At 40.7% G+C, this 23,679-nt stretch overlaps 3 protein-coding genes across 7 annotated transcripts; 1 reads left to right on the forward strand and 2 right to left on the reverse strand.

Moving 5' to 3' along the window:
- Positions 1-2,719: 2,719 nt before the first annotated feature.
- On the forward strand, positions 2,720-8,977 carry RB195_000748 (uncharacterized protein; the record flags this gene model as incomplete). Its single annotated transcript, XM_064197246.1, has 12 exons — positions 2,720-2,791; positions 2,855-2,995; positions 3,089-3,226; positions 3,286-3,441; positions 6,084-6,323; positions 6,455-6,543; positions 7,183-7,294; positions 7,360-7,485; positions 7,541-7,629; positions 8,475-8,593; positions 8,654-8,751; positions 8,810-8,977. 12 exons carry the CDS (start codon positions 2,720-2,722, stop codon positions 8,975-8,977), a joined length of 1,548 nt encoding a protein of 515 aa, XP_064053127.1.
- Positions 8,978-9,085: 108 nt separating this feature from the next.
- RB195_000749 (uncharacterized protein) lies at positions 9,086-16,309 on the reverse strand (the record flags this gene model as incomplete). 3 transcript variants are annotated; one of them, XM_064197249.1, is made up of 10 exons in its annotated part: positions 9,086-9,223; positions 9,282-9,374; positions 10,937-11,084; positions 12,183-12,225; positions 12,323-12,407; positions 12,790-12,913; positions 12,968-13,062; positions 13,129-13,242; positions 13,728-13,892; positions 16,193-16,309. In XM_064197249.1, the coding sequence occupies 10 exons, from the start codon at positions 16,307-16,309 to the stop codon at positions 9,086-9,088; spliced, it is 1,122 nt and encodes a 373-aa protein (XP_064053128.1). The 3 variants fall into 3 exon arrangements, with proteins under 3 accessions (XP_064053128.1, XP_064053129.1, XP_064053130.1); XM_064197248.1 differs by lacking the exons at positions 9,086-9,223; positions 9,282-9,374; positions 10,937-11,084; positions 12,183-12,225 and having other exon boundaries at positions 12,303-12,407; XM_064197247.1 differs by lacking the exons at positions 12,323-12,407; positions 12,790-12,913; positions 12,968-13,062; ... (1 more) ...; positions 13,728-13,892; positions 16,193-16,309 and having other exon boundaries at positions 9,174-9,374; positions 12,183-12,271.
- Positions 16,310-17,098: 789 nt separating this feature from the next.
- On the reverse strand, positions 17,099-23,186 carry RB195_000750 (uncharacterized protein; the record flags this gene model as incomplete). 3 transcript variants are annotated; one of them, XM_064197251.1, is made up of 11 exons in its annotated part: positions 17,099-17,120; positions 17,186-17,283; positions 17,384-17,483; positions 17,634-17,731; positions 17,785-17,903; positions 19,038-19,132; positions 19,213-19,340; positions 21,592-21,753; positions 22,448-22,527; positions 22,910-23,006; positions 23,070-23,186. In XM_064197251.1, 11 exons carry the CDS (start codon positions 23,184-23,186, stop codon positions 17,099-17,101), a joined length of 1,116 nt encoding a protein of 371 aa, XP_064053131.1. The 3 variants fall into 3 exon arrangements, with proteins under 3 accessions (XP_064053131.1, XP_064053132.1, XP_013296751.2); XM_064197250.1 differs by having other exon boundaries at positions 19,038-19,138; XM_013441297.2 differs by lacking the exon at positions 17,099-17,120 and having other exon boundaries at positions 17,182-17,283.
- Positions 23,187-23,679: the final 493 nt, after the last annotated feature.

The raw sequence follows: 23,679 nt of genomic DNA on the forward strand, positions 1-23,679 counted from the left end.
ACACTACGCAACAAATCCAAAAGAAAAACAAACTGACCACTCTCACCGACTGAATATATCGGGGCTGGTGAATCACTACGTTCTTACCGATTGCCACCCAAGACAAATGAGAACTACGCACTGTGCAGTACGCTTAAAGGCATCACCCCACGAATCTGGGGTAGTGCAGGTTTCAGGTGGGCTATGCCTATACAGAGTCGTAGATTATGGAGAAAAGGGTGAATCCGTCCATTTCTTCCTAATGCGGCGCGTGCACAAGGCTGGCGCGCTCGAACTCGTTGTAGGAAATGGTGCCTCAGAACCCCGGAACGCTCGAAGCTGCATCTTCCGGGCCGTTTCTTACGGCAATTAGGAAGAAATGGACGGAATCACCCTCCTCTCCATAATCTACGACCAAGTATAGGCATAACACACCTGCAACCCTCGCCACCCCAGATTCGTGGGGTGATGCCTTTAAATATTGGTGTCCGAATTGTGTGAAGATACTGCATGTAAGAAAATCCTGTAATTCATAGACTGTTACGAACGACATAAGTCATTCGCAGTTGATAAGCACCCATTTTTCTTGTTCACAGATGGATTCCTGACGGGATCTGGTTAGAGTTTTTTTTTTTGCAAATCAGACTTACTACATTAGAGAACTCCTTAGGAGTCCCCAGTACTCATTTATGTTTCAATCGGTAATCAGCTGATCGTAGACGACAGGTGCTCCCGATCGGCAAGTTTCAACGGCGTTCTATCAATTTATCACGAACCGCGGGTATCAGTGCTCACCTCGTATGAGCTGTCTGACCATCGCGTGAGATTTTCTATCTGGTCATCTGAATGTGAAAACTACTACCGGCCATCAAATTCCAACATTGCCATAATACCGGACTTCGAGCATCTCAAAGTAATTTAATTAGTTGATTTCTCAATCTTTCATTCAATATGAGACTGTGCAGAAAAAAAAATTCCAACACACAACAAACTTCGTGAATGCTGTAAAACGTAAATTTCAACGTCATTGAATCCCAGTTTCTGGGACATTACAGCCACTTCTATCCAACTCTAGGAAAAAAAAGTTTTTCATTATTGCATTATTATTATTGTATTATTTTTTACCTGTATTACCATATTTTACACATATTTAATCTATGAAGCATGAGGGTCAAAAAGGGAAGTCAAAAAAAAAATTCGTTAGAATTTTCATTGGAATTTTCTAGAAGATCTGTATGTTTCCACTCTTGATAGGGTAGTCCATACACTGATTATCCCTAGTTCGTACATACTTTACAAGTAATTTTTAAGGAAAACATGGACGGGTGCAAGGACCTGCATCTTCAAAAAAAGCGTGGGTTTAGTAGCTTTGAAGATATTATTCAAGATTTATCTTAAAAATCCTCAGTTTGATAGCTAACAGTTCGAGGAAATGATAGAAACAAGTTAAGGTGTTAGTCAGTAGAATCTCATGCTTTAGCAGATAAACTAATGAGGACTAGAGTCGTAGAATTTTCCAGAAGAGGAAAGAGAAAAACAAATTCGGTCCAGAGAAAAATTAGGGAAATCATGGCGTAAAAGTGTGAACTTGTGCGCCAATCATGAAAAATGTAGTGTTTTACATGACCATCAAAGTTTATTTTCAAATAAGAAAATCTAAACAAAATAACTTGTTTAGATTTTCTTATTTGAAACAAAACTTTAATGGTCATGTAAAACGAAGGGGTATTACGGATGGTATTTGCACAGTTTTCCAGAAGAGGAAAGAGTAAAACAAATTCGGTCAAGAGAAAAATTAGGGAAATCATGGCGTAAAAGTGTGAACTTGTGCTATTATTAACTATTACATAAAAAGGTGGCATGCTCTCATTTTCATACATAATAATAAAGTGAATAATACATTATGAATGAAGTGAATCAGTTAAATTGAGTGAATGAATTCACTAAAGAAAGTGTCGCATATAAGAAAATGCGGCCTTTTGAACAGCTGAAATATGCGAAATGTGAATCAACTTCGCCGCAATTCTTTGCTTATTCGCTCTTTGTAACTTTGATTTCATCGTGATTCCACTAAATATCAGAACAATATTGTATTTATGACAATTTTAGGATGACAAATTTAATGTTATGGTTTAGGATTCGATTCTCTGTTAAAAACTGTGTCTTGATAGATTGACCTGCTTTGAAAATTTATTTCTCTGCACTTTATCGTTAGTGGTGTGCCGCAAAATCGTTTAGATGTCCCGAAAAAAAAATCAAGAAAAATCCACGTGTCATCGATTAATATTCTTCCTAAATAATACTCATGGGATTTGACGCTATGTTACCAGTAATTGGAAGCCACCGATAAATTTATTATTTAGCGTTCACTTCCAAATCTCAATAACCACTACGTTTCTGAAAATTTCATCGGGTACCAGCAGTTTTCTAACACTGCAAGAAATACACTTTTTTCGTGTTGATTAGTGTTGTGGGTTCGCCGGGGAACTAATCCGATCACTTTTACAACGATGCTCAACTTCTTAGATGTGCCCTTCCTATTCCGCTTCTTATCTGCTCTTTGCTCTTAACACTTTACGTCTCTATTTCGTTGACTTGTAGGCGGTACTCCAGTCTTGCTATTCGTCGCACGTTCTTATCTAGGACAAAGAAGTGTTTTTATAGACGAAGTAAAGAACTCTAGCACTTACATTTCGGGCCGTCCGACATCTCCAGGTTCTCTACATCTTCAGCTGCAAATATGGACGCTCATCAACAACTACTCGATTCGCAGAAACCTATGGATGAACAGAGCAATCCATCTTTCTTCAAGGTATCTCAGCGAGCCTTATCCCTAGAGCACTTGTGGCAATGATGATTGGAAAGTGGATTTCAGATGGTTGACTATTTCTTCGACAAAGGAGCAGCTGTAATTGAACCGAAACTAGTTGAGGAACTGAAATCGAACTCAATGAGTACTAAGGACAAGAAGAACCTTGTCAACGGAATCCTTAAGTCCATCAAGCCTGTTAATAAGGTGACAGAATAAAGGGAAATCAATAGTCTGTGAAGCATTTCTTTCCAATGCCGAAACGCTTCATCGTCCATTTCCGGAAAGTGCTGGTTTCAGGTTTTGTACATCACTTTCCCTATTCGACGTGAAAACGGTGAATTTGAAGTGATTGAAGCATGGCGAGCACAACATTCCGAACATCGCACTCCCACCAAGGGAGGTATCCGTTACTCGCTTGACGTGTGCGAGGATGAGGTTCGCGTGTAGCTCTTCTCTCCGAATGTGCGTCTCCACTTGCTAAATATTCGTTTTAGGTGAGAGCTCTGTCGGCCCTGATGACCTACAAATGTGCGGTTGTGGATGTACCTTTTGGAGGAGCAAAGGGAGGAGTCAAAATAGATCCTAGGAAATATACCGAATACGAGATTGAGAAAATTACTCGTCGTATCGCCATTGAGTTCGCCAAAAAGGTTAGTTCATACACGTATCGTAAAATAAATTTGCACTATATAGTCGCATCAAAACTACATGAAGCGCGATGCAGTTGCGTAAGCGGCTGCGTTCGAAGCGGCGCGGTGCTCATAGCGGTTGGAATCGACGCGGGACGCAAGCGCAACCGCTTACGCAATTGCACCGTGGTTCATTTCGTTTTCATTCTACTATATATTGCATGCTTCTGCAATACAACCACTGTACCATTAGGGTCGCTGGTTGACAACATGTGCAGATACTCCAAATGTTGACAAGATCTTAACTGCTTGAAAGTATTGCATTTTGAAGACGTTTTCAAGGATGACAGGACCAAAGTACTGTGCCCTTAATCTTGACACATTTTCATGTAGCAATAAAAGGGGAGACAGCATCAATAAATCGATGTATTTGTGGAATGTAATGCATTGCCCGTAAATGTTATCATTTGCATAAAAATCTACACTGTCACATTAGACAGATGTATACTGTCTGAGGATGTATACGTGATATTAAAGGCATCACCCCACGAATCTGGAGTGGTACGGATTCCCGGCGGAGTATTCGTATACGGGGTCGTAGATTATGGGGAAGAGGGCGATTCCGTTCATTTCTTCCTAATTGCCGTAGAAAACGGCCCGGAAGATACGGCTTCGAGCGTTCCGGCGCAGTATTTTCTACAAGGGGTTCGATAGGAGCGCGCCAGCCCTGTCCGGCGCCGAATCTTCCGAGCCTTTTTTACGGCAATTAGGAAGAAATGGACGGAATCACACCCCTCTCCATGATCTACTATCATGTATACGAATACTCCACCGGAAATCCATGCCACCTCAGATTCGTGGCGTGATGCCTTTAATTAATTTGTATATTTATCATATATTTCAACAACGTAGTTTAAAAGTAAAAGTCAGGGTAAAATCATTGCCTTATCAATCTGCTTTGGAAACTTTCCAAACGCGCCAACGGGTTTGGAAAGTTTTACTGCATTTCGTGATCTTTGAGGTTTTTGGAACGCATGTCTGGCCTACAACGACTTGCGGAAGCCAGCTGATGCATCTAATCAGTGTTTTCTTTTTCCTCGCAGATAATTCTGGCACCAATTTGTCGACCCCAAATAGGTGAAAAGCTTGGTTGGCACCACGGCAGTCTCAAACCAACGTGTGGCTACAACGGACCTCTAACCAACATGTAGTTATGTATGTATTATGGATGTCCCACATGTAGTTTACATATCAGAAAACATCAGTACGAAACGCATATTTTTCACACGCAGTAAGTGGAATCCCGTGAGCGCGAAGTGTCTGCCTCAACGCACGCTCCTTCTCTCCTTCAAACACACACGCTCCCTCAACGCTCCGTCTTAGCTCAATCGAAGATCCTGCGCAGATGCGCGGTTGAACAAATTCAGCGTTGATTCTACTTTGTGGGTTTTACAGCCGCCGAACGTATAGATAAAACAGTTCCTATAAAATAAATTATGATTTTTACTGGACCGTATGAGCGCTCCAAGAAGTACAAGCACATCAACTCCAGTATATGAAAACATATGTCTATGGGGAAGGATATAGCGCAGTCAGTAAGAAGTTCCACGGCTTCTACACGATCGACGATTCGAATCCGCCCCAGTGCCAACCAAGCCTTTCATTCCCTGGGGTTGATAAATTGGCGCAGAACTTGTCTAGAAGGACGAACAAACTGACTTGATTCATCGGCCGCCTCTCCTCCCAACCTCCTACCGAGCCATTGCAAACCTGCGCACGTGTACTCTGAACCGTGAATTTTCTCCACAAGAGTCCGGGAGAGAGGGAGCAAAAGGGAGTTCGTAACGATGGGAAGGGAGAAAAAATGAAGGGAGCAAAGAGGGAACGAGGAGCGCGCAATTGTCGTAAAACGAACTCATATTAAAGAGTGCAAAATATAGTTCTCATGATCTAATACGTCTGCAATTCTAGAGACAGAGTTATCTTAGTTAACTGAGGAGAAACTTTGTGTTTCTGACATCCCTGGTTTTTTTTCTGAAACCTAGTTGAAAAGAATACAAGATTTTTCCTCCAATTTCTTGATTTTTCTCAACTAGCTTTTGAGGGACCAGGACACCTACAGAGAGCCAAATTTGCACCTGAAGGTTTTCTTTAATGCTCTGTAAAAATATGGCAGCAGGGTTATCGAACAAAGTCCAATAACTCAAGTCGTAGTTTACGAAATCCAATTCGGTATAAAACGTGTTGCAGAAGATTTTCATACCAAAATTCGGTCTCACTTTTTCCTCCTTTCTTACACTCATCGAATGTTAGTTGAGAAATTTGTAAAAAAAAAAAAAATCCTCAACTTTCCCTAGCTAACCTCCAAAAAAACCAGACCGTCTGTAAAAGAAAGCCGTTTCCCCGTCTCCCAAGCCTCTTCAACTGCTGCAAGCTGACATATTGTCTATTATTATAATAAGCAGCCCAAAAAGATCTACATGGTCTCTTAGAAGCAGAAATAGGTTTTTAAGCGAATGAATAAAGCTCGCCGTCACTTCAACAGGAAAAAAAATCAGCACAATAAATGGAGGAGGAACCCTCTCACAAAAGAAGTTTCACCAATCAGAATAACGAATTGCTGGAACTTTTGCGACCACGTCCCTCCAATTTTAATCATTTAGGGATTCCTTGGTCCCACCGTCGATGTGCCAGCACCTGACATGGGAACCGGAGAACGTGAAATGGGTTGGATCGCTGACACCTACGCTCAAACCATTGGCCATATGGATAGAGATGCAGCCGCTTGTATTACCGGAAAACCAATCGTTGCTGGTGGTATCCACGGACGAGTATCTGCAACTGGCCGGGGAGTATGGAAGGGTCTTGAGGTGTTCTGTAAGGAAAAGGAATACATGGACAAGGTGAGCATAAATATCCGACCATAAGACTCTCCAATGATCCATTCTCTCCATTCTTACTCTCCATTCCTTCTTCTCCATTGATCCGATTGAGTTTCAGGCAAGAAGATAATAGCGAAAAGGTTGTATTTTAGGTTGGACTTACACCTGGACTAGCAGGAAAGAAAATTATTATCCAAGGTTTCGGTAATGTAGGATTGCACACAATGCGATACTTGCACAGGTATGCTCTTTCATTTTAAAGGCATCACTCCACGAATCTGAGGTGGTACAGATTTCAGGTGGAGTATTCGTATACGGGATAGTAGATTATGGAGAGGGGGAGAGAGAGGGTGATTCCGTCCATTTCTTCCTAAGTGCCGTAAAAAAACGGCCCGGAAGATACGGCTTCCGGCGGTCTGGCGCACTATTTTCTACAAGGAGTTCGACTGGAGCGCGCCAGCAATGTGCGGCGCCCCATCTTCCGAGCCGTTTTTTACGGCAATTAGGAAGAAATGGACAGAATCACCCTCCTCTCCATAATCTACTATCTCTTATAAGAATACTCCACCTGAAATCTGCACCACCTCAGATTTGTGGGGTGATGCCTTTAAACCGCAATATAATGAATAAGAAGCAAGATGCAATACAAGCCAGAGTTACTGGTCCTCACCAAGCAGAAAATTTCAATCATGCTGCAATCGTAAACGTGTTGGAGAGTACTTCTAGAGTTTTAGAAAAGTTCCTGCATCGGTTAGCTCCTAAATAGGAGAATAGTTAATTTTCTAGGAATCAACACCCGATGTTGATGAATCTTAGAAAGTATCTATAAAACTGTTACTGTTGTTAGTTTTTCTGATTAGGAAAACTACACACTGTTCAGAGGAGGCGCAAAGATAATCGGAGTACAAGAATGGGACTGTGCCATACAAAACCCGAACGGAATTGATCCTAAACAGCTCGAAGAATGGAGAGACAAAAATGGAACCATCAAAGTTAGACTTCTAGGCAGAAATTGCACCTCCAAGAATGGACTTCTAACCAACTGCATTTTTTTTAGAACTGCCCTGGAACAACGAACTTCGAACCATTCAGAGAGCTCATGTTCGAGAAGTGTGACATCTTCGTTCCTGCAGCTTGCGAAAAGACCATCACAAAAGAAAACGCGCACAAAATCCAAGCCAAGGTATAATGTACGTCCCGCTCATTTGAACTGTCTGGTATTTCTACCTGAAATTAAGATCGTTGCCGAGGCTGCTAATGGACCTACCACACCTGCTGCTGACAAGATCCTTCTCAAGCGTGGCAACTGCCTGATCATCCCTGACATGTACGTACGAATAAGAATACAATTCGAAGTTTTTGAAATTTTGAAATTTTAAACTTTTAAACTAAGGAAGGTGTCATCTCAGGTATCACGAAACTGACGATGTTGAGGTTTCGGTGGACAAATATATAGTTCGGTGTGTAGATTACGAGTATGAGCGTGGCGACGCTCAATTCCCCCCAATTGTCCTAAAAGACGGCCTTAGTTCTTGCGAGGTACATTAGAACACGACACCCTTATGCACGCGACGCACCAATGAGCGGCCGAAAATCAATGAGTTCTCCTCAACAGCCTATTCGAGTGAAACCAATGAATTGTCAGCCAAGGAAAGAGGGCGTACAAGGACAGCGCATCCAAATGTTCCTCGTAGAAACCAAAGCGGTTCGGACACCAGTTTTTCAGGACGATTATGGAGAATTGAGTTTGCCCACTATCACACTAGTAATCATAACCTCATCTCGATATTTGCCCACAGTGACCCCTATTTTCGGGGTTTCGTGATTTGCGAACAGCACATACTAACCTTTCGGTACATACATGGGATAGTCGGATAGTTGCTCCGACTACCTTCACTTTTGGACTGTTGGCGAAGGGACCCTTTTCACTTTCATACGGTAGGCGGGAGGACACTCATCAGTTGATTTGCACCTGTTGAGCGAAAGGACTCCCTTCACTTTCATAAGGTAGGTCGGGGCTCCTCCTTATCAGTACCCATGATTTAGGCACCCCTGTTTTGTTTTTCGTTTTGCCTAGCATTATAATAGTTTCCGTCGCTGTTTTGCAACGTTAGCTCACAAAGTTCACAAAAGCACATCACTCCTCTCCTATCCATCTACTCAATCGCTTAGGTTCTTGAACTCGGGTGGTGTGACTGTTTCCTACTTCGAATGGCTGAAAGACCTCAACCACGTCTCGTATGGTCGACTAAGTTTCAAGTATGAAGAAGAGTCCAATAGGATGCTTCTTCGTAAGTGTTAGTTATTTCTTCTGTGGTCAACTGCTACTCTTAGTCGATTTATGATTTCAGAGTCTGTGCAAGAGTCCTTGGAAAAAGCTATTGGTAGAAACGTCCCAGTGACACCGAATGCGGCGTTCGCAGCTAAAATCGCTGGAGCTAGTGAAAAGGTCAGTGTATGCTAGCGCATATTCCGGGAACTCTAGCCTTATTAATCGTTGTCTACAGGATATCGTACAATCCGGTCTCGAATACACAATGTTACGTGCTGGTGAGGCCATCATCCGAACTGCTCACAAGTACAACTTGGGTTTGGACATTCGTACTGCCGCCTACGCTAACGCAATCGAAAAAGTCTACAATACCTACAGGACACTGGGTTTCACTTTCACATAAACTGATAGTGATTGTTCGCAGATTTTTTTCCAAAGAGTCATAATTAGACATTCTTTTCCACATCAGATTGTTATCAGATATTGGGTTTCTCTGTAAAGAGATCTTAGTTCATGTGGTGTTAACAGTTGCAACAGTCAAATCAACAACAGACAGAAGAAATAACATAGACTTGGTCACAGACACTAAGTGTATACTATCATGAATTGATATCGTATCCCATGAATGCGACAGCATCACGAACCCACTCTGGAATAGGTTCCTCTTGGTAGTATGTGCGCAGAAATTGCCCGAGAAATTGTTCCACTTTTCCAGTATCAATGGCCTCTCGGACATCTTCCATCAATCGCAGCTGATGCCTTATGTTGTGAACAGACAGAAGATGGCAGCCAATTGTCTCCTAAAATACAAGTCCGGTTATAGTCTATTAGCGTTCTTTTTCGATAGGTTCTTTCCGTGCTGGGCTAAACAATTCACAGATAAATTAGAAAATTTAGTAAGAGTAGAAGTATGTGTGTAAAGTAAATATCTCACAAAAGGCAACTTCCAGTAGTTAAGAATTTTTCAAAGTGGATATAACTGTTCCTCTACTTTTCGAAGTAGATGATTTGTCGCTTTCTTTCGAAAAAAAAAATGTTGCAAGAAAGAATCGACGGAAGGCGCACCAATGCACACACCACTTGAAACAATTAATTCTTGGTTGTCACATGGATTAAAGACAACATACCACGAATCTGACATGGTGAAGAAATCCACGGGAAAAGCTAGAGATGGAGTTGTAGATTGCTGCATCAGGGGTGGTTCCGCTCACCTCTCCCTAATCCTCCTAAAAAAATTATGTGGGAACCCCTTTAGTTCCTACGAGAAACGTTAAAACGCTCTATACGTTCTGGTTTCCTCAGCATCCTATTCATATGTCTCACTTAAATAGGCGGAATAGGTAGTCGAGATCGAGTAGAGTCTCACTGGCTTTCGACCGCCGCCCAGCTGGATGCTGTACGAGAGTGGAGCGTTGCAACTGAAATCGTCGTGAAAAACAGTCTTTCACGCCATTTTTACTACAATTAGGAAGAGATGAGCAGAACTACCCCTAATCCCGCAATCTACGACCCCGTATAGAGTTTGTCCATCGAAAATCCATACCACGTCAGATTCGTGAGGTGCCTTTAAATTGCGCCTCTGTGACAATGTTACCAGAATCTCATTTTCCAATTTTGATATCCCGACTGCAAAATTCCACTCGAACACGGAAATTTTGACCAGAACGACCGTTCGATGCTAGGTAATCATTATTCTACTGGAAACAATCCTCATTCTTTTAGATAGTATGTCTCCTTACCATTTGAGAATGAACAGATTAACAGTTGCTCGTTTCAAGCTTCACAAAACAACAAAATCGAAGTGATAACAAGGTAGCTGTTTGAAATATTTCTTCTTTTAACGATGCAACCTAAGAACTAGATGAACCACAGTGTTAATGAGTCGAAACTGCGTGAAAGATATACCGTTGGCATAAATATGGACATAAAGCCCAAGTGATCGTATGTACTACAGGAAGTGCTGATTAGTACAGTAGTTGAAAGCAAATTGGTGTGCGCCAAAGGTACAAAGCCGCCTTCATATTCAAAAGAATAACAGAACAACTCAACCTACTGGCAACTGTTGCTTGAGCACTCCATCATGACCAGATACAACAGTTCTCAAAAGTTGAATCACATGCAGCTGATGTGAGTGCTTTGTTTGATATGAACTATGAAAAATATTTAAGAATAATCTACGTAAAGAGTCGTTAGAATTTTTCTTCCGAGAAACCGTTCATTAAAATTAAGATTAAATCCACATCCGTTTGCAGAGTACATACTAGAAAAGCCTTATATTTGAAAAAAAAGATCTGTCTTTTTCAATGAAAATGACCAGTAATGCTAAAATTGTACTGATCCTCCAAGAGTAAAGCAAAAGCACCTTATTAATAACCGCGTGTACAAAAGCACGCGAATAGGTCTGACAAGTATTGCAGTCGCAATCCTTTTCAATCGGTTCAAAGTCTTCAGCGAACTTCTTCTGATTAAGATGCAGCAGCCCACCACGACGAACCATTGCAGTTCCAAACCTGCAAAAATATTTACACATAAGGGCTTATATACCATTAGCGTAGGTAAAGAGGCATACGTAATGATTCTACGTTTGGGTGACAAATTTGAAACCGAAAAATTACACTTCCAAGAGTGCATATCCACTAACCATAGGTGGGTACATCTACAACAGCAGGAGGAAAGAAAGGAACTCCGAGGCTAGATGACCTATCAATGACCAATTAAAAAATTTGCTGCCAACACACTATCAAATATACTGCAGTGAGCGGCTCATTTCAATTTTCCAAGAGGATAAAGCGAAGAAATAAAACGCATCAACCTATTTTAGTGTTTCTTCCTCCGGATTTCCTCCTCTAAACGACCTCAGATCGGAACGTTTTATCTGCTCCATCCAAAAATTAATATGGTTGGCTGAGGGATGGCTTTAGAAAACAGAAACAATTGGCTTCGTCTTCTACATTAGTTATGTGAAACAGTCTTCAAGAATGTTTGGTGCAATTCAGAAAATACTACGCTGTTCGCCGAACATTGAACACCAACAAAAAGAATAACTCTAAGAAAACCCTTGCTGGAAATTGGAAAGGTATTGCACAACTATTCGAATGTGGGACACCTCAGTGAAACTAGCACCAGACAATGACAACGACCCAACCGATTAACTAGTGTCAACCAAGCCCTAGTCGTAAAACAAACAGCCTCCTCATTCTACTGCTAAATATCTCGATTCTCATGATCAACGGAATACTATCAGTATTTAGTAGTACCACGCACGTTTTCAAGATGTTTCAGCTACCTTGGAACCTCAAACGGTTTCTACTGAAATTAGTCAGCTGGTGCCAGCAGTGAGTGGTGAGTCAGCAAAAAAAAATCAAGTTTCTACTGCTCCACGTTATCTTTGCGCCTTCAAAAAGCGACCTCGTATGTGGTGCATCTGTTCTCGAACAGTCTTTCAAGGAAGAGCATGTCCGACCATGGCATAGTGACCAGTAACTTATCCACTACTTCAATGGAAGGGATTGAGGACAAAATGTGACCAAAGGCAGACCTCTATTCAATTCTATTCATATTTATTAATTCTATTCATATTCTATTTATTCTATTAAATAAGCACATACCTCGCTGTTCTCGTTGGATACACACAGTCAAACATATCAGCTCCTAGAAGTGAGCATATTACGAGATCCACGGGAAAACCGACGCCCATAACGTAGCGAGGTAGATGAGGAGGAAGAGCTTCACAACATGCTGCAACCACCCTCCAGAATTGCGACTTCTCTTCTCCGCCAGATAAGCCACCGATAGCGATGCCCACATGGAAGCATTTTCATTAAAAAGACGCCCTCAACAAAATTTTGGTCAGCTTTAAAACGAAATATTTCATCACAGAATCAGTTCTGTTAAAAATTAGTCGGCATAAACTTAATCCAGCACTGTTCGTACTACTACAATAGAAATATTAAGATTAAAAAAATCGAAAGCCAGATAATTCGGCCAGCACTTTTTGGCAGTTGCCACATGGCCTCAGCAAAGGAAAATGTAAGCCAAAACAAACTTCTTAAATAAGAAGAAAGAAAATGAAGGAGATTGGGCGAAAAATCAGACTTCACATTGGATTTCGAAGAAAAAATAAATTTCTGAGCAGCTGACTCTCGTGATCTTTCGAAAAAGTGTGCTCATTTATATAGCTGGACCACAAAATTATTCAAAGGAAACTTTAAAAACCTTTGCTCTTTTTGCCATCTCTTCGGTGCACTTCTTTCGTAGATTGAGATCTAACCCGCCTTGCACGATCGGAAAAAGGGCCTGATCCGAGCGCGTATGGGCCTTCTCACAACGATCCATCCATCTTCAAAAAAGTGTGCTGTTTTAAAAAGTGAATTATTTTTTAAGAGCACAGCACCGAATACTCCTTTGCATGGCCTCTTCAACGACGTCACCGGTGGTGAGAACGTGCACAACATGATCCAGCTGCATCATTACGTCAGCACCAAGAGCCTGTAAATCGCAGCTGCAACATAGCAGATACAGTACAGACGACAGTATCATTACTACACCAAATACCTGTTGAATTTCAATACTCATTTCCGGTGTAAGCGACATTTGCTCTGCTGTGTGCGGACTTTCGAAATTGACTCCATGTTCATCCACTGACATTAGCTTGCTTAGTGAGACCATCTAGGAACAAAACAGTCATACTGAAAAGTTCGGTCAAGAGCCTGAGTCAATAATTTAAATTAAACTGTTGAGCATGAAAAAAAGAGATCACGCTACTTAAAATTTCCACTAAATCCACTAAATTTCCACTAATTTTCAATAAAGGGTACGGAAGCATCGCATATTATGTATTTCAAGTTGAAATCACCAAAAAGTAAATTTTGATGATTCAGTGCTAGATAACACACATCTCGGGAAAATGCGGTTGAGGAGGACACTCAGTCGCGCTCCTATTTCTGGAGGTTTCCTTTTTTTTCTTTTTGTAATTTTAGCTTAAATATCGTAGATCTAACACTAACTTTGGGTCTTAGGGTCCCAACTGATTTAGTTATTTAGTTCCAGAAATAAGAGCGCGGTTGAGCGCCCACGCACAACCACCTCAACTACACTTTACCCCACATTTCCAGATACACATCCTAAAGAATGACTAGTGCTTAGATAGTTACCTGAAATCCTCCCGAATCAGTAAGGATTGATCGTGGCCAATTGATCATCTTATGCAGGCCACCAGCCTTTCGAACACGCTCATGACCAGGTCTATGACCGAGGTGATAGGTGTTACACAACAATATTCGGCAGTCCATGGCAACCAGTTGTTCAGGAAGAATACCCTACAGAAATTATAAGTGAAGCGATTAGTATCGACTATAACTTTCCAAAGTAGGGAAGAAGCTTTTGAAGCGAGTGAACCTAGTCTTCCCTATCACAGGTCCGTAAACTTAAAACACAGTTACAGTGCCACTGCAAAGATTACGATAATACAGCAACTACTTACAAATATCTATATAACATAGACATCTGTATGTCAAAAGAAAAAAGCAGTTGCGTTTAAAAAGAGTGCATAAAAATTATAACAATCATATAAGAAAACATCAACATTTCTGTAGTGCAAGTAACCCTCGACGTGAATCGTTAGCTCTCAAGTTTGTACTAAGATCTGCGAGTGGGCCTACCAAAACGAAAGCAATCCTTAAAATCAAAATAAAATGTAGCTAGAACTGTGAGAGACGTGCAACGACGCCAAATAAAAACAATATCTATTGCATTTATTGCAAACTAAGTTTAGATTATTTTGCTTTTTCAAACTCATGTATTCCAACAAGTATTGAGCAAGGACCGATCCTAACAAGTATCAAACAAGGATGGACAAAGAAAACACGGTATTAACTGTCTGTACTGCAGTTCGATAAGATTAAAGCCATTTATGAAAAATTTGTCATATTCACAACACTTCTAATTAAGATAAAAGTTGTGGATTTCGAAACTAAAGCGTGGTTTAGACCAAAAGCACGAAACTGTGTTTCGCCCAGTAGCATCTTGCAAACCTCAACCGTGATTCGTATAGTGTGCTTCACGAAATATACCGCGCTTAAGCGAATCGCAGAAGAGTGGCCACTATTAGCAGCTAAAACTCAACCCGTCAACCTCGGGGATCTAAACTACGCCGAAGATGAAAATTCCTGAAAACTGATTGTTCACAATCCCAACATTTCCCTCCCCTTTTCCACTGTGTTCATCGCATCGTCGAAGATGCATATGCACAAAAACAGGATCGATGACAGCGGCATTCAAAAGTCCAGAAGCTCAGAGTATGGGGATTAAATTATTGATCAGAAAGAAACTCAAGATGTTTCCCTGCACTTCAAGTGCAATGCGCAATAAAGGCGGAAGCAAATACACCACATCTTTGAGTAGCACATTAAGAAGTTAGGAGTAACCGGTTTTGAAGGGAATCACGACACACACTATACTTCCTTGGAATTAAGACCGTCCACTCAAAAAATGATGTCAAAACAAGATGAAGAAGCAATAATTTGCGCTTTTGCCCTTTTAAAAGATACTCGTAATGAGGTTTACTACTAGCAATAGGTAGTGTTCTAGTCATAATTTCCTTATTTTCCATTTCCTTACTAGTTTTTCTGGAAAGAAATTTTAGAATTACAATTGCGCCTTCTGACGCTGTGCTATCGCGGGATAAGAGCATTTTTGTCCTACTAAATAAAACAACTTGATTACAATTATTCTTGCTTCAATTCACCAACTTTAGAATTAGAAGCAAAGACAAATTTCGATAGTAAATTATTCGAAATAGAATGCAGAGCCAAACATTCAGCACTTCAAACACGATTTGCCGAAACTATGCATAAGTGTGCTTCCGCATTGAAAGAGTTGCGCTGGAGTAAAGAACTGTGATAAGATTCTCTAGAGAAATATCATTGCCAAAATCCTGAGAGTAGAGTATTCATTGTTCTTATCCTTTCTTAATCAGTGAAGAGGTACTCAAAAAGTGTCGTTTTCAACCTAGTTACAAGCATAACTTCAGGTGTTAGTACTACTGACTGAATTGCACTTTGAGGAAGAACTCTTTAGCTCACCTCATCGAATGTGCCGAGTATTTTAGCAGGTGATGTAGGCTGCTAAAAAGACTGTAGCAAAAAAAACAACCTAGTATTCTCGACCCCACCTTATACGAGTAACGGTTTACGATTCTGCATAAGTTGTGCATAACTTCAACCCACCCTAATGAATTCTTCTGTTACATTACAACAATTTCTTATGATAGACTGCAAGGCTCGGAGCGGTGTAGTGGAGCTAACGGCTGTGATCTAAGTGGGATCGACGTAAGCAGCATCGATGAGTGGTGCTAACAAGGATCCCCTTGATCCTAACTGCAACACTCCATCGCACCGCTTCGAGCGCAGTCGCTTTCCCAACTGCACCGAACTTCATGTAATCTTAACTCAACCATGACACTAAAAATGTCCAATCCTCTATTTCCTCAATTAACGTAACATAAAAGGTCTAATTTCCCTAAAGAATCCCTAAATCCTTAATCCCGGTCTGATTCCCTAAAGAAATACACAATCCAGTGATTTCGTTTCTTCACTACTTTAAAAAAAAACCATATTACCTTCATCGTTCCTTGTGTTCCAACAGGCATGAACACTGGTGTTTTGACTGCTGAGTGTGGCAAGGTCAGTAAACCATGTCGAGCTCGACCTGTTTGATGCAGCACCTCGAACTTCATAACGACAATCTCTACTCTTCCTACAAGAATTGTAAAAATAAATCCTAGATTTTAGGTTCCTGAAGTTAAAAGATCAGTTAAGAGAGCATGGAATTGGATTTAACAGTGGATACCCAGTTCACTTCATTCCTTTCATAACACCCCAGCACAACAGCCTAAAAAGTGGTAATAATATGAACCTTTCCTTAGCTGACGAATGCTCCACCGCCAACACTTATTGACAAAGGACACCTGCCGTGCCTCAACAGCGCGCTTCAAATCCTAACTTATCCTTAGAACTACAAGAAAAAATTTTAACTAACAACTAACATTTTATTTTAATTTAATTTTTACTAATTACTAACTTCTACTTTTTACTAACTAATTTTCATTACAACTAACACGACCAAGCTTTCTAAACGGAAACTACCCAAACATATTAAATGTTCAGAAGAGTAGTCGCCAGCACTTATTTCTGCATTTGCGCTTAATCTTCATACAGCATAGACCGCGCAAACGGACCGTAAGTGTGAAAATACACAAAATAACATAAACTTTTATGAACAAAACTCCACACAAACTAATGTACCAGGTACAGCATGCCATAACGTAAGAAAATATATGACTTGACTAAGATTGTACATCTTAATTTATACAACACACAAGACTCAACCTACATGACTTTTAAATAAAATGCATACATTTCCCGAGACGTTCAAAAATAAAATCTAGCAAGAACCATTGAGAACAAATTGGCATCAGAATTTCGATCGACTGTGGGAATCTAATTCAGAGAAGATACGCAACCCATTAAAACTGCCATCTGAGAAGCCTAAGTTATCAACTCATATCCATTTATACCATTTGTTCGCTTCGATTGGAAATCTTAAGATTTACTCAGCTTCCGCTTTTGAAGGATCCAGAGCTGCCTCTGGATCACACACCTCCAAAATTGCTCGTCCCTCTACTTCCGACATTGACAATTGCTTCAGCACCTACGAAGATAGTAAATACAAAAATCAGCTACTAGAAATCGAAAGGAAAGTCACAAACAGCATAGTAGAAAATATTTCAACGAAATAAACCCCGATGTACCTGGGAGGCTTGATTGACAGGATACACTCGATAATCAGGAGCTTCGATCTGACCACCCGCGATCAAGTGGACCAAATTTTTCAGTTGTTCAATGCTTCCCCTGAAAAAAAAGCAGTGTGGTCGAAATAAAATATCTTTTATGACTAGAATATACCGCAAAGAAATTACAAGGACAATGGAAAGAATGAGGCAAAATTCATCACATAATTCTTAATGATCTTAATCAGATAAAAAAAAACGAGACATATACCTAGTAACACCCATAATAGCAAGTCGGTTCTTCGCTACAAGTTTAATTGGAAGCTGTACATCCAGTCCCGATAGACCGCCAACGAACAGAACACCTCCCTTTAAAGTAGAAACTTCAGAAACATTTAGATATCCACCAGGAACCAACACACCTCAGCAAGACATTTCAGAGAACGAGTTACTGTTCTGGGCGAAGTCACGAAGTCGAAGACAACATTTACTCCTGTACGAGCCACATCCTTTGTACGCATTATAAGATACTCTTCGAATTCTGGAATGGATAAGCTTTTATCAAAGGAAGATCAAGGGAAAGCGTTGTATTTTTGCTGTTACATTCTATTTAGAAGAAACGGAAATCCAACCTAGGTGAAGAAAGAGAAATATAACAAATAAACCCTTCAATTTCAATGCATAAAACATCAAACCCATTTGAAACATCCCTAGTACAAAAAAATGAATTTTCAGAAAAAAGAATGATGAAAAGGAACTACTTGTTCCAGGTCAGAGTGCATCACTGTCCACATCTGATCCGGTAAGCTCCTAATGATGAGACGGCGGGAAATGAAATTCAATATCTCAAAATTACGTAAGCACAGGCGATTTATTGGAGGTGACGAAGGAAAAAGTGTCTTTCACTACAGCGTGCAGTAGCCCAGAAACACCAGACGAGGAGTGGAAGCCTACTTCTGAGCATCAAACTTTACTTCCCCTTGTCATAAACACCAATTTATCAACGTCCAACACAGCGTAGTCAAAATTCGTCGTAATGGGTTGCTTCCTAACCTCTGTCTGAAAGTCTAACAACTCAGAAAAGTTCAAAATTCGTTGTACCTTCCCAATGATTGGAGGTTGATTGTGGAATATTTTCGAAAATCACCGCAGATATAGGCGATTCAACGGGAATCCATCATTAATTCCATAAAAATTACAAAAACGGCTACTGTTAACCTGCTGACTCTTCCTGATCTCACTCTGATTACCATGTAGCCGGAACTTAAATCGAAATCCACGGAAGAATTTGAACAGTTCAACCAACCCTATTTATTGGCTCAGACCTCAAGGAACTTGCTTAGGTACCCATTACGACCACTTTTTACGCGTACTCTCCCCCAACTCCCTTTTCGTCAACAAGAATCGGATTTTCGGAGTTCTGTATATCTTCACTCAACAGAAAGAAATCTGTGAGACACCGCAATTAATCGCACAAACGCCTTTTTTTTTTGTTCAAAGATTGAAGTCACAATGCTTGTATCTTCCGAAATGACCTGCGAAATTTTGAATCTTTGGATGTAACCTATGGTGGACCCACGATTTAGAAATTCGCAACCTCAGAATGACCAAAACAGAACAAAATATCCAAGTAAACACTTACGGTACCATGGGAAGAGATAGGATTAAAACCAACCTGAGTCATCCCAGTGGACCACGAAATCAGCTCCATTTCTCTCGGCAAGACAGAGTCTCTCTTCTTTTGCATCCGCAACCATCAAACGAATCTTTCTGGAACTACACGTGAAACAGGTGGCATTGAATCCAGGTAAGAATGTTGGAAAAATGAAACTAGTGATCACTGGTAATACCTATCGTTGTGTGCTGCAAGGAAGTGCTTTGCGAGTTTAAGCAACCAGAGTCCTAGACCACCAGCTCCAACTATTAATATGTTACAAAATCCTTTCGACTGTGAGAAGGCTTCAACAATGGGACGAGCCTAAGCATACGAAAAGTAATGTAAATGATTTCACACCATCTATATTTCACCAAGATTCTCCCTGATATCGTTTATGTTGAAGGTAGCCATTGTTCTCAGAATCAATTGAAATACACAAACTGGCCCGCATCGAAGCTACGTACCACCGGACACACAGATATGAATAGAATTCTCCACGAAATCGAGCTACGTGAACCACAAAGACTACCCTTTCCCGACTGCATTGATGAACATAATTGCATTTATTTATTCCACTGATTCAGTCTTACTTTTCCCTAGGCGCTGTCAAGAGTTGCTGAGATTTCCGCTCCCGCTGATTACAGATGTGACAATCGTCCTGCGAAAAAGGCATTGATGCTTTGAAGCAGTTGGTACTCTTCATTGTTTTTTTTTTCTAGCAGATGCAGTAGAAATTTGCATAAGGATGCCCAAAAAACGTCCATTATCGCTCACACAAAAGAGGCAACGATGCATTAACATTCCAAACATGTGCTAACCGTCGTACAACTTTTTTCACCGTGCAATAGGCAATCCAAAAGATCCTTTTGAGTATACTAAAGTACCCACTAAAGTATATGACTGAACTTGCGCGAAGCGCAAATATCTATGTACTATATGTTGATGCAGAGAAACAAAATAAAAAAAAAAGACACAGATATGAAGGAAGTTCTGGTACAGATGTTTACGTTTGGAAGAAAACAAAGGTGACGTTGATTTCAACCAAATATTAAAGGCTACGAAGAATGAAACACTAAAATACATTCTCGCCGTAACCCAATCTTGATTTCAAAAAGTTTAAAGGTTACTGTGAATAAGATGCAATCATCCTCAGGCTGTTTAGATGTACTTGAAATGATTATCAGATGGTCAGATTCTTTGTCGAATAGTTCTGAATGGCATAGAGAATTAGGATAGGTTCGTGAGGACACCAGCGCCACTACACGAAAGAAGTCGGACTAGGTGTTCTCATAGCTCTGGCGCATCACCCCATGTGATAGGGTAGCAATAAGTGTTAATACTAGGCTCAAATGACTTGAAATATGTATTTGCACCCTCATTATCGTGAAAGAGCATCTCTTGTCGTTTTTCCAGCTCGCCCACCATAGGGTTCTAACCTCCATCTGTTGTCGCAAAAATCAATCGCGTCAAATTGGCACGCTGCACGTGATTTCTTGCGCTGCGTTTGGATAAAAACCATAAAGACTCCATTAGGCGAAATCAGACGGAATCAGAGATTCATCTTCAACAGTTCAAATGTTCTCTCGTTTTGAAACCTCGGCATATTCTTTCTGTGTTTTGTTATAGTGTGCCTGCGAGGTTTTTAGATGGAACCTTTATTTGCCTGACGTTTCGCCTTTTTCGCCGTCTTCAGAGGCCTAAATAGAGGATGACTGGAGCAATGCTACGTTTATCCCGTCAAATGCCACATTACCCTGGGTCAGTGTTTCGATAATCGTTCAGGGTAGTGAAAACAGAGGAATGTTGGAGTGAAAACCGGTAGGAATGTTGGAGTGAGGATTAATGAACATATGGTAGGAAAACGACGAAAAGGTTTGATAACACCACTAAGAAGGCACAGACATGAGGCCCACAATGGAAACGATTACGATGTGAAATGCGTTATACTGGCTCACGAAACAGAAATATCAGTAAGGAAGACGTTGGAGGCGTTTTGGATTCTTAAAAGAAACCCTTCAATGAATAATACGAATGAATGCTTGTCGGTAACGAATGAGTTCTTGCCATTTGTACCGCTCTGTGACCTATAACCGCTTGGTATTCTGTGTGTAGATCAAATCATCTATATCGTCGCTGGTGATCTACACGCAGCAATACTCATTCGCTGGTACAGTGAGCGAGAAGTGCGTGCAACCAGCCGCGCCACATCCGATGGAGCAACACGTAAGACCATTTTCATTGTAAATGGGTTTCTGTTTTCACTACCCTGAACGATTATCGAAACACTGACCCAGGGTAATGTGGCACTTGACGGGATAAACGTAGCATTGTTCCAGTCATCCTCTATTTAGGCCTCTGAAGACGGCGAAAAAGTCGAAACGTCAGGCAAATAAAGGTTAAAGGCTAAAAACCTCGCAGGCACACTATAACAAAACTCATCTTCAATAGTTTGAAGGAAATATGCCAACGTTATGCACTATGGGTATATTACCTAGATTATTCTTGCCAAGCATGAGAAGCCAAATGAAGAAAATTAAAATTTGCATGTAATTAATTAACGATTGAAAACAACCTGAAGAACGGCACTTAGCGCCCAAGTGGCACCGGCAGGCAGGATAGAGGCTACGTGCATCGAAAGTGAGTCTGGAATTTTCACAAGAAAGTGAAGTGTAGGAACAGCAACATAGTCGGCGTATCCGTGGCTACACATTTCATCTGTTGGCCAAACGATTACCTAAAATGAACAAAGTCATGGTATGTAGTTCAAACACATTACCGCTGAATCTAAATGCTAGTCGATTTAACGAGTACAAATAAATCAGTTGTCGTTGTCCTCTCCCACAAGGAAATTTACACAGGCAATTTACCATGAATAATGTCTCCTACTGTGGCCTCTCTACACTATGAACAGGCCAAGAGCTATATATAATCTGTCTATGTATGATATAGCACCTGTCTTCACTATCGCAACATGTACTGGATGTGAAAAATACTCGCTATACATCGATAAAATGAGAACGGATCCAATATGTTTGAATGAAGATTATTTGGGCCGGATGATGAGTTGCAATAATTCGGTTCAGATATGACTATTATGAGAACCACTAAAGTTAACTCGTATATAATTAATGATGGATGCCAATATTTGATAGCACACTACATATACTTTGAGGAGTACTGGCAAATAAAATAAGAGTGGACACCGAAGAGTTTTTAGAGTGCTTCTTTTATTTTGATGGTTAGTCTCAAGGTTAAATAATAGTAACGTGGAACACTAAAATGGCTGAGTGGTAAGTAAACCCCGAAAAACATATTTCATAAATGATCTTCTACAGTTAGGCATAGAAAACTGCTGGCGAGAATTTCCCATTTTTCAGGATTTCATTAGGCCAAACCTGAGAGCAATCTATGTTCCAAATGTAACTAACCTTATCGCCAACTTTGAGGTCATACTCTTCCGGTGTGCATTCAGTTCCAAATGATTCAACAACTCCAGAAACTTCATATCCTTAAAAAAAAAACTCATTGAAAAAATGAATGAAGTTCTTAGCTGAGCGGTCCTGCAAGAAGGCGATGACTTGGTCCACCAGAACACAATAAAACGTAGCCATAAATGCGATAGTCGGATCCGGTGCTCAGTCCACCTTCACCTTTGAACGGTTGGGGAACGGGCTTCCTTCACTTTTAAACGGTTGGCGAACTTACCCCCTTCACTTTTGGACGACTATCGAAAGAGCCCCCTTCACTTGAGCTGCACCCCGTAAGCTGAACCCCCTTCACCTAAGGAGGTTCCGGCTTCTCCCTATCGCACCTATGAATGTAACAAAGAATTGGGACACACGTTACTTTCACTCCACAAGAAATTAGAAAATAGAGAAAAAGCAGCTGACCTGGGAAGAGACTGGTGTCTTTAATTCCGTTTGTGACACGTGCTTGTTTTGTGTTGGTAACTTCACGGTCGGTGAGACACACCCCAGCATAACACACCTAAAAAAAGAAAAATGAAGACACAAAATAAGTTTATGACATTGCTACTAAAAAATGTGTTACCTTTACTCTAGCACCCTTTGGAGGGACATCAGGAATCGGCTCCTCGTCGAAAAACTTGACTTCCTTCAGGTCCTTCGGCGAACCAAGGGAAATACGTCTGTTTCTTGTAACCGACATTCTGTTCATCAAAACATGATTCGCAACATGACGTGAATGCGTTGATAAAAAAGAAATAGGGTGATCACGAAACAGACCAGTTCAATAAAAGACCCTCAACAAAGACGACAACAGATAGATGGAGAATAGGTTCAACCCTATTTCTAGAAAAACTTCATCTAACAATTCTTAACCCATTGACGACAACGCGCTTCTTGTTTGTATCCTGTGCGCTTCATGTTAAGTGTAATACCATTTGAAAATAATAAACCCATTAAGTACAAAAGAAGGAGATCGTGAATAATAACCGTTTGAAAAGTGCGCGGCTCACCGTTGAGCCGCTCATCGTCGAAGGGTTAGTAGACTGGATCTCACGACAAAGAAATTTTTGAGTTTTAAACAATTTCGAAATGAATTCAAGATGTTATAAAGAACAGAACAAAATCACGAGTACACAACCACATGACGTCAGATCGAAGACGATCAGTGGGATGTGACGGATGATTGCTCAGGT

The sequence above is a fragment of the Necator americanus genome, chromosome IV (genome assembly GCF_031761385.1).
Source record: "Necator americanus strain Aroian chromosome IV, whole genome shotgun sequence".
Classification (NCBI taxonomy): domain Eukaryota; kingdom Metazoa; phylum Nematoda; class Chromadorea; order Rhabditida; family Ancylostomatidae; genus Necator; species Necator americanus.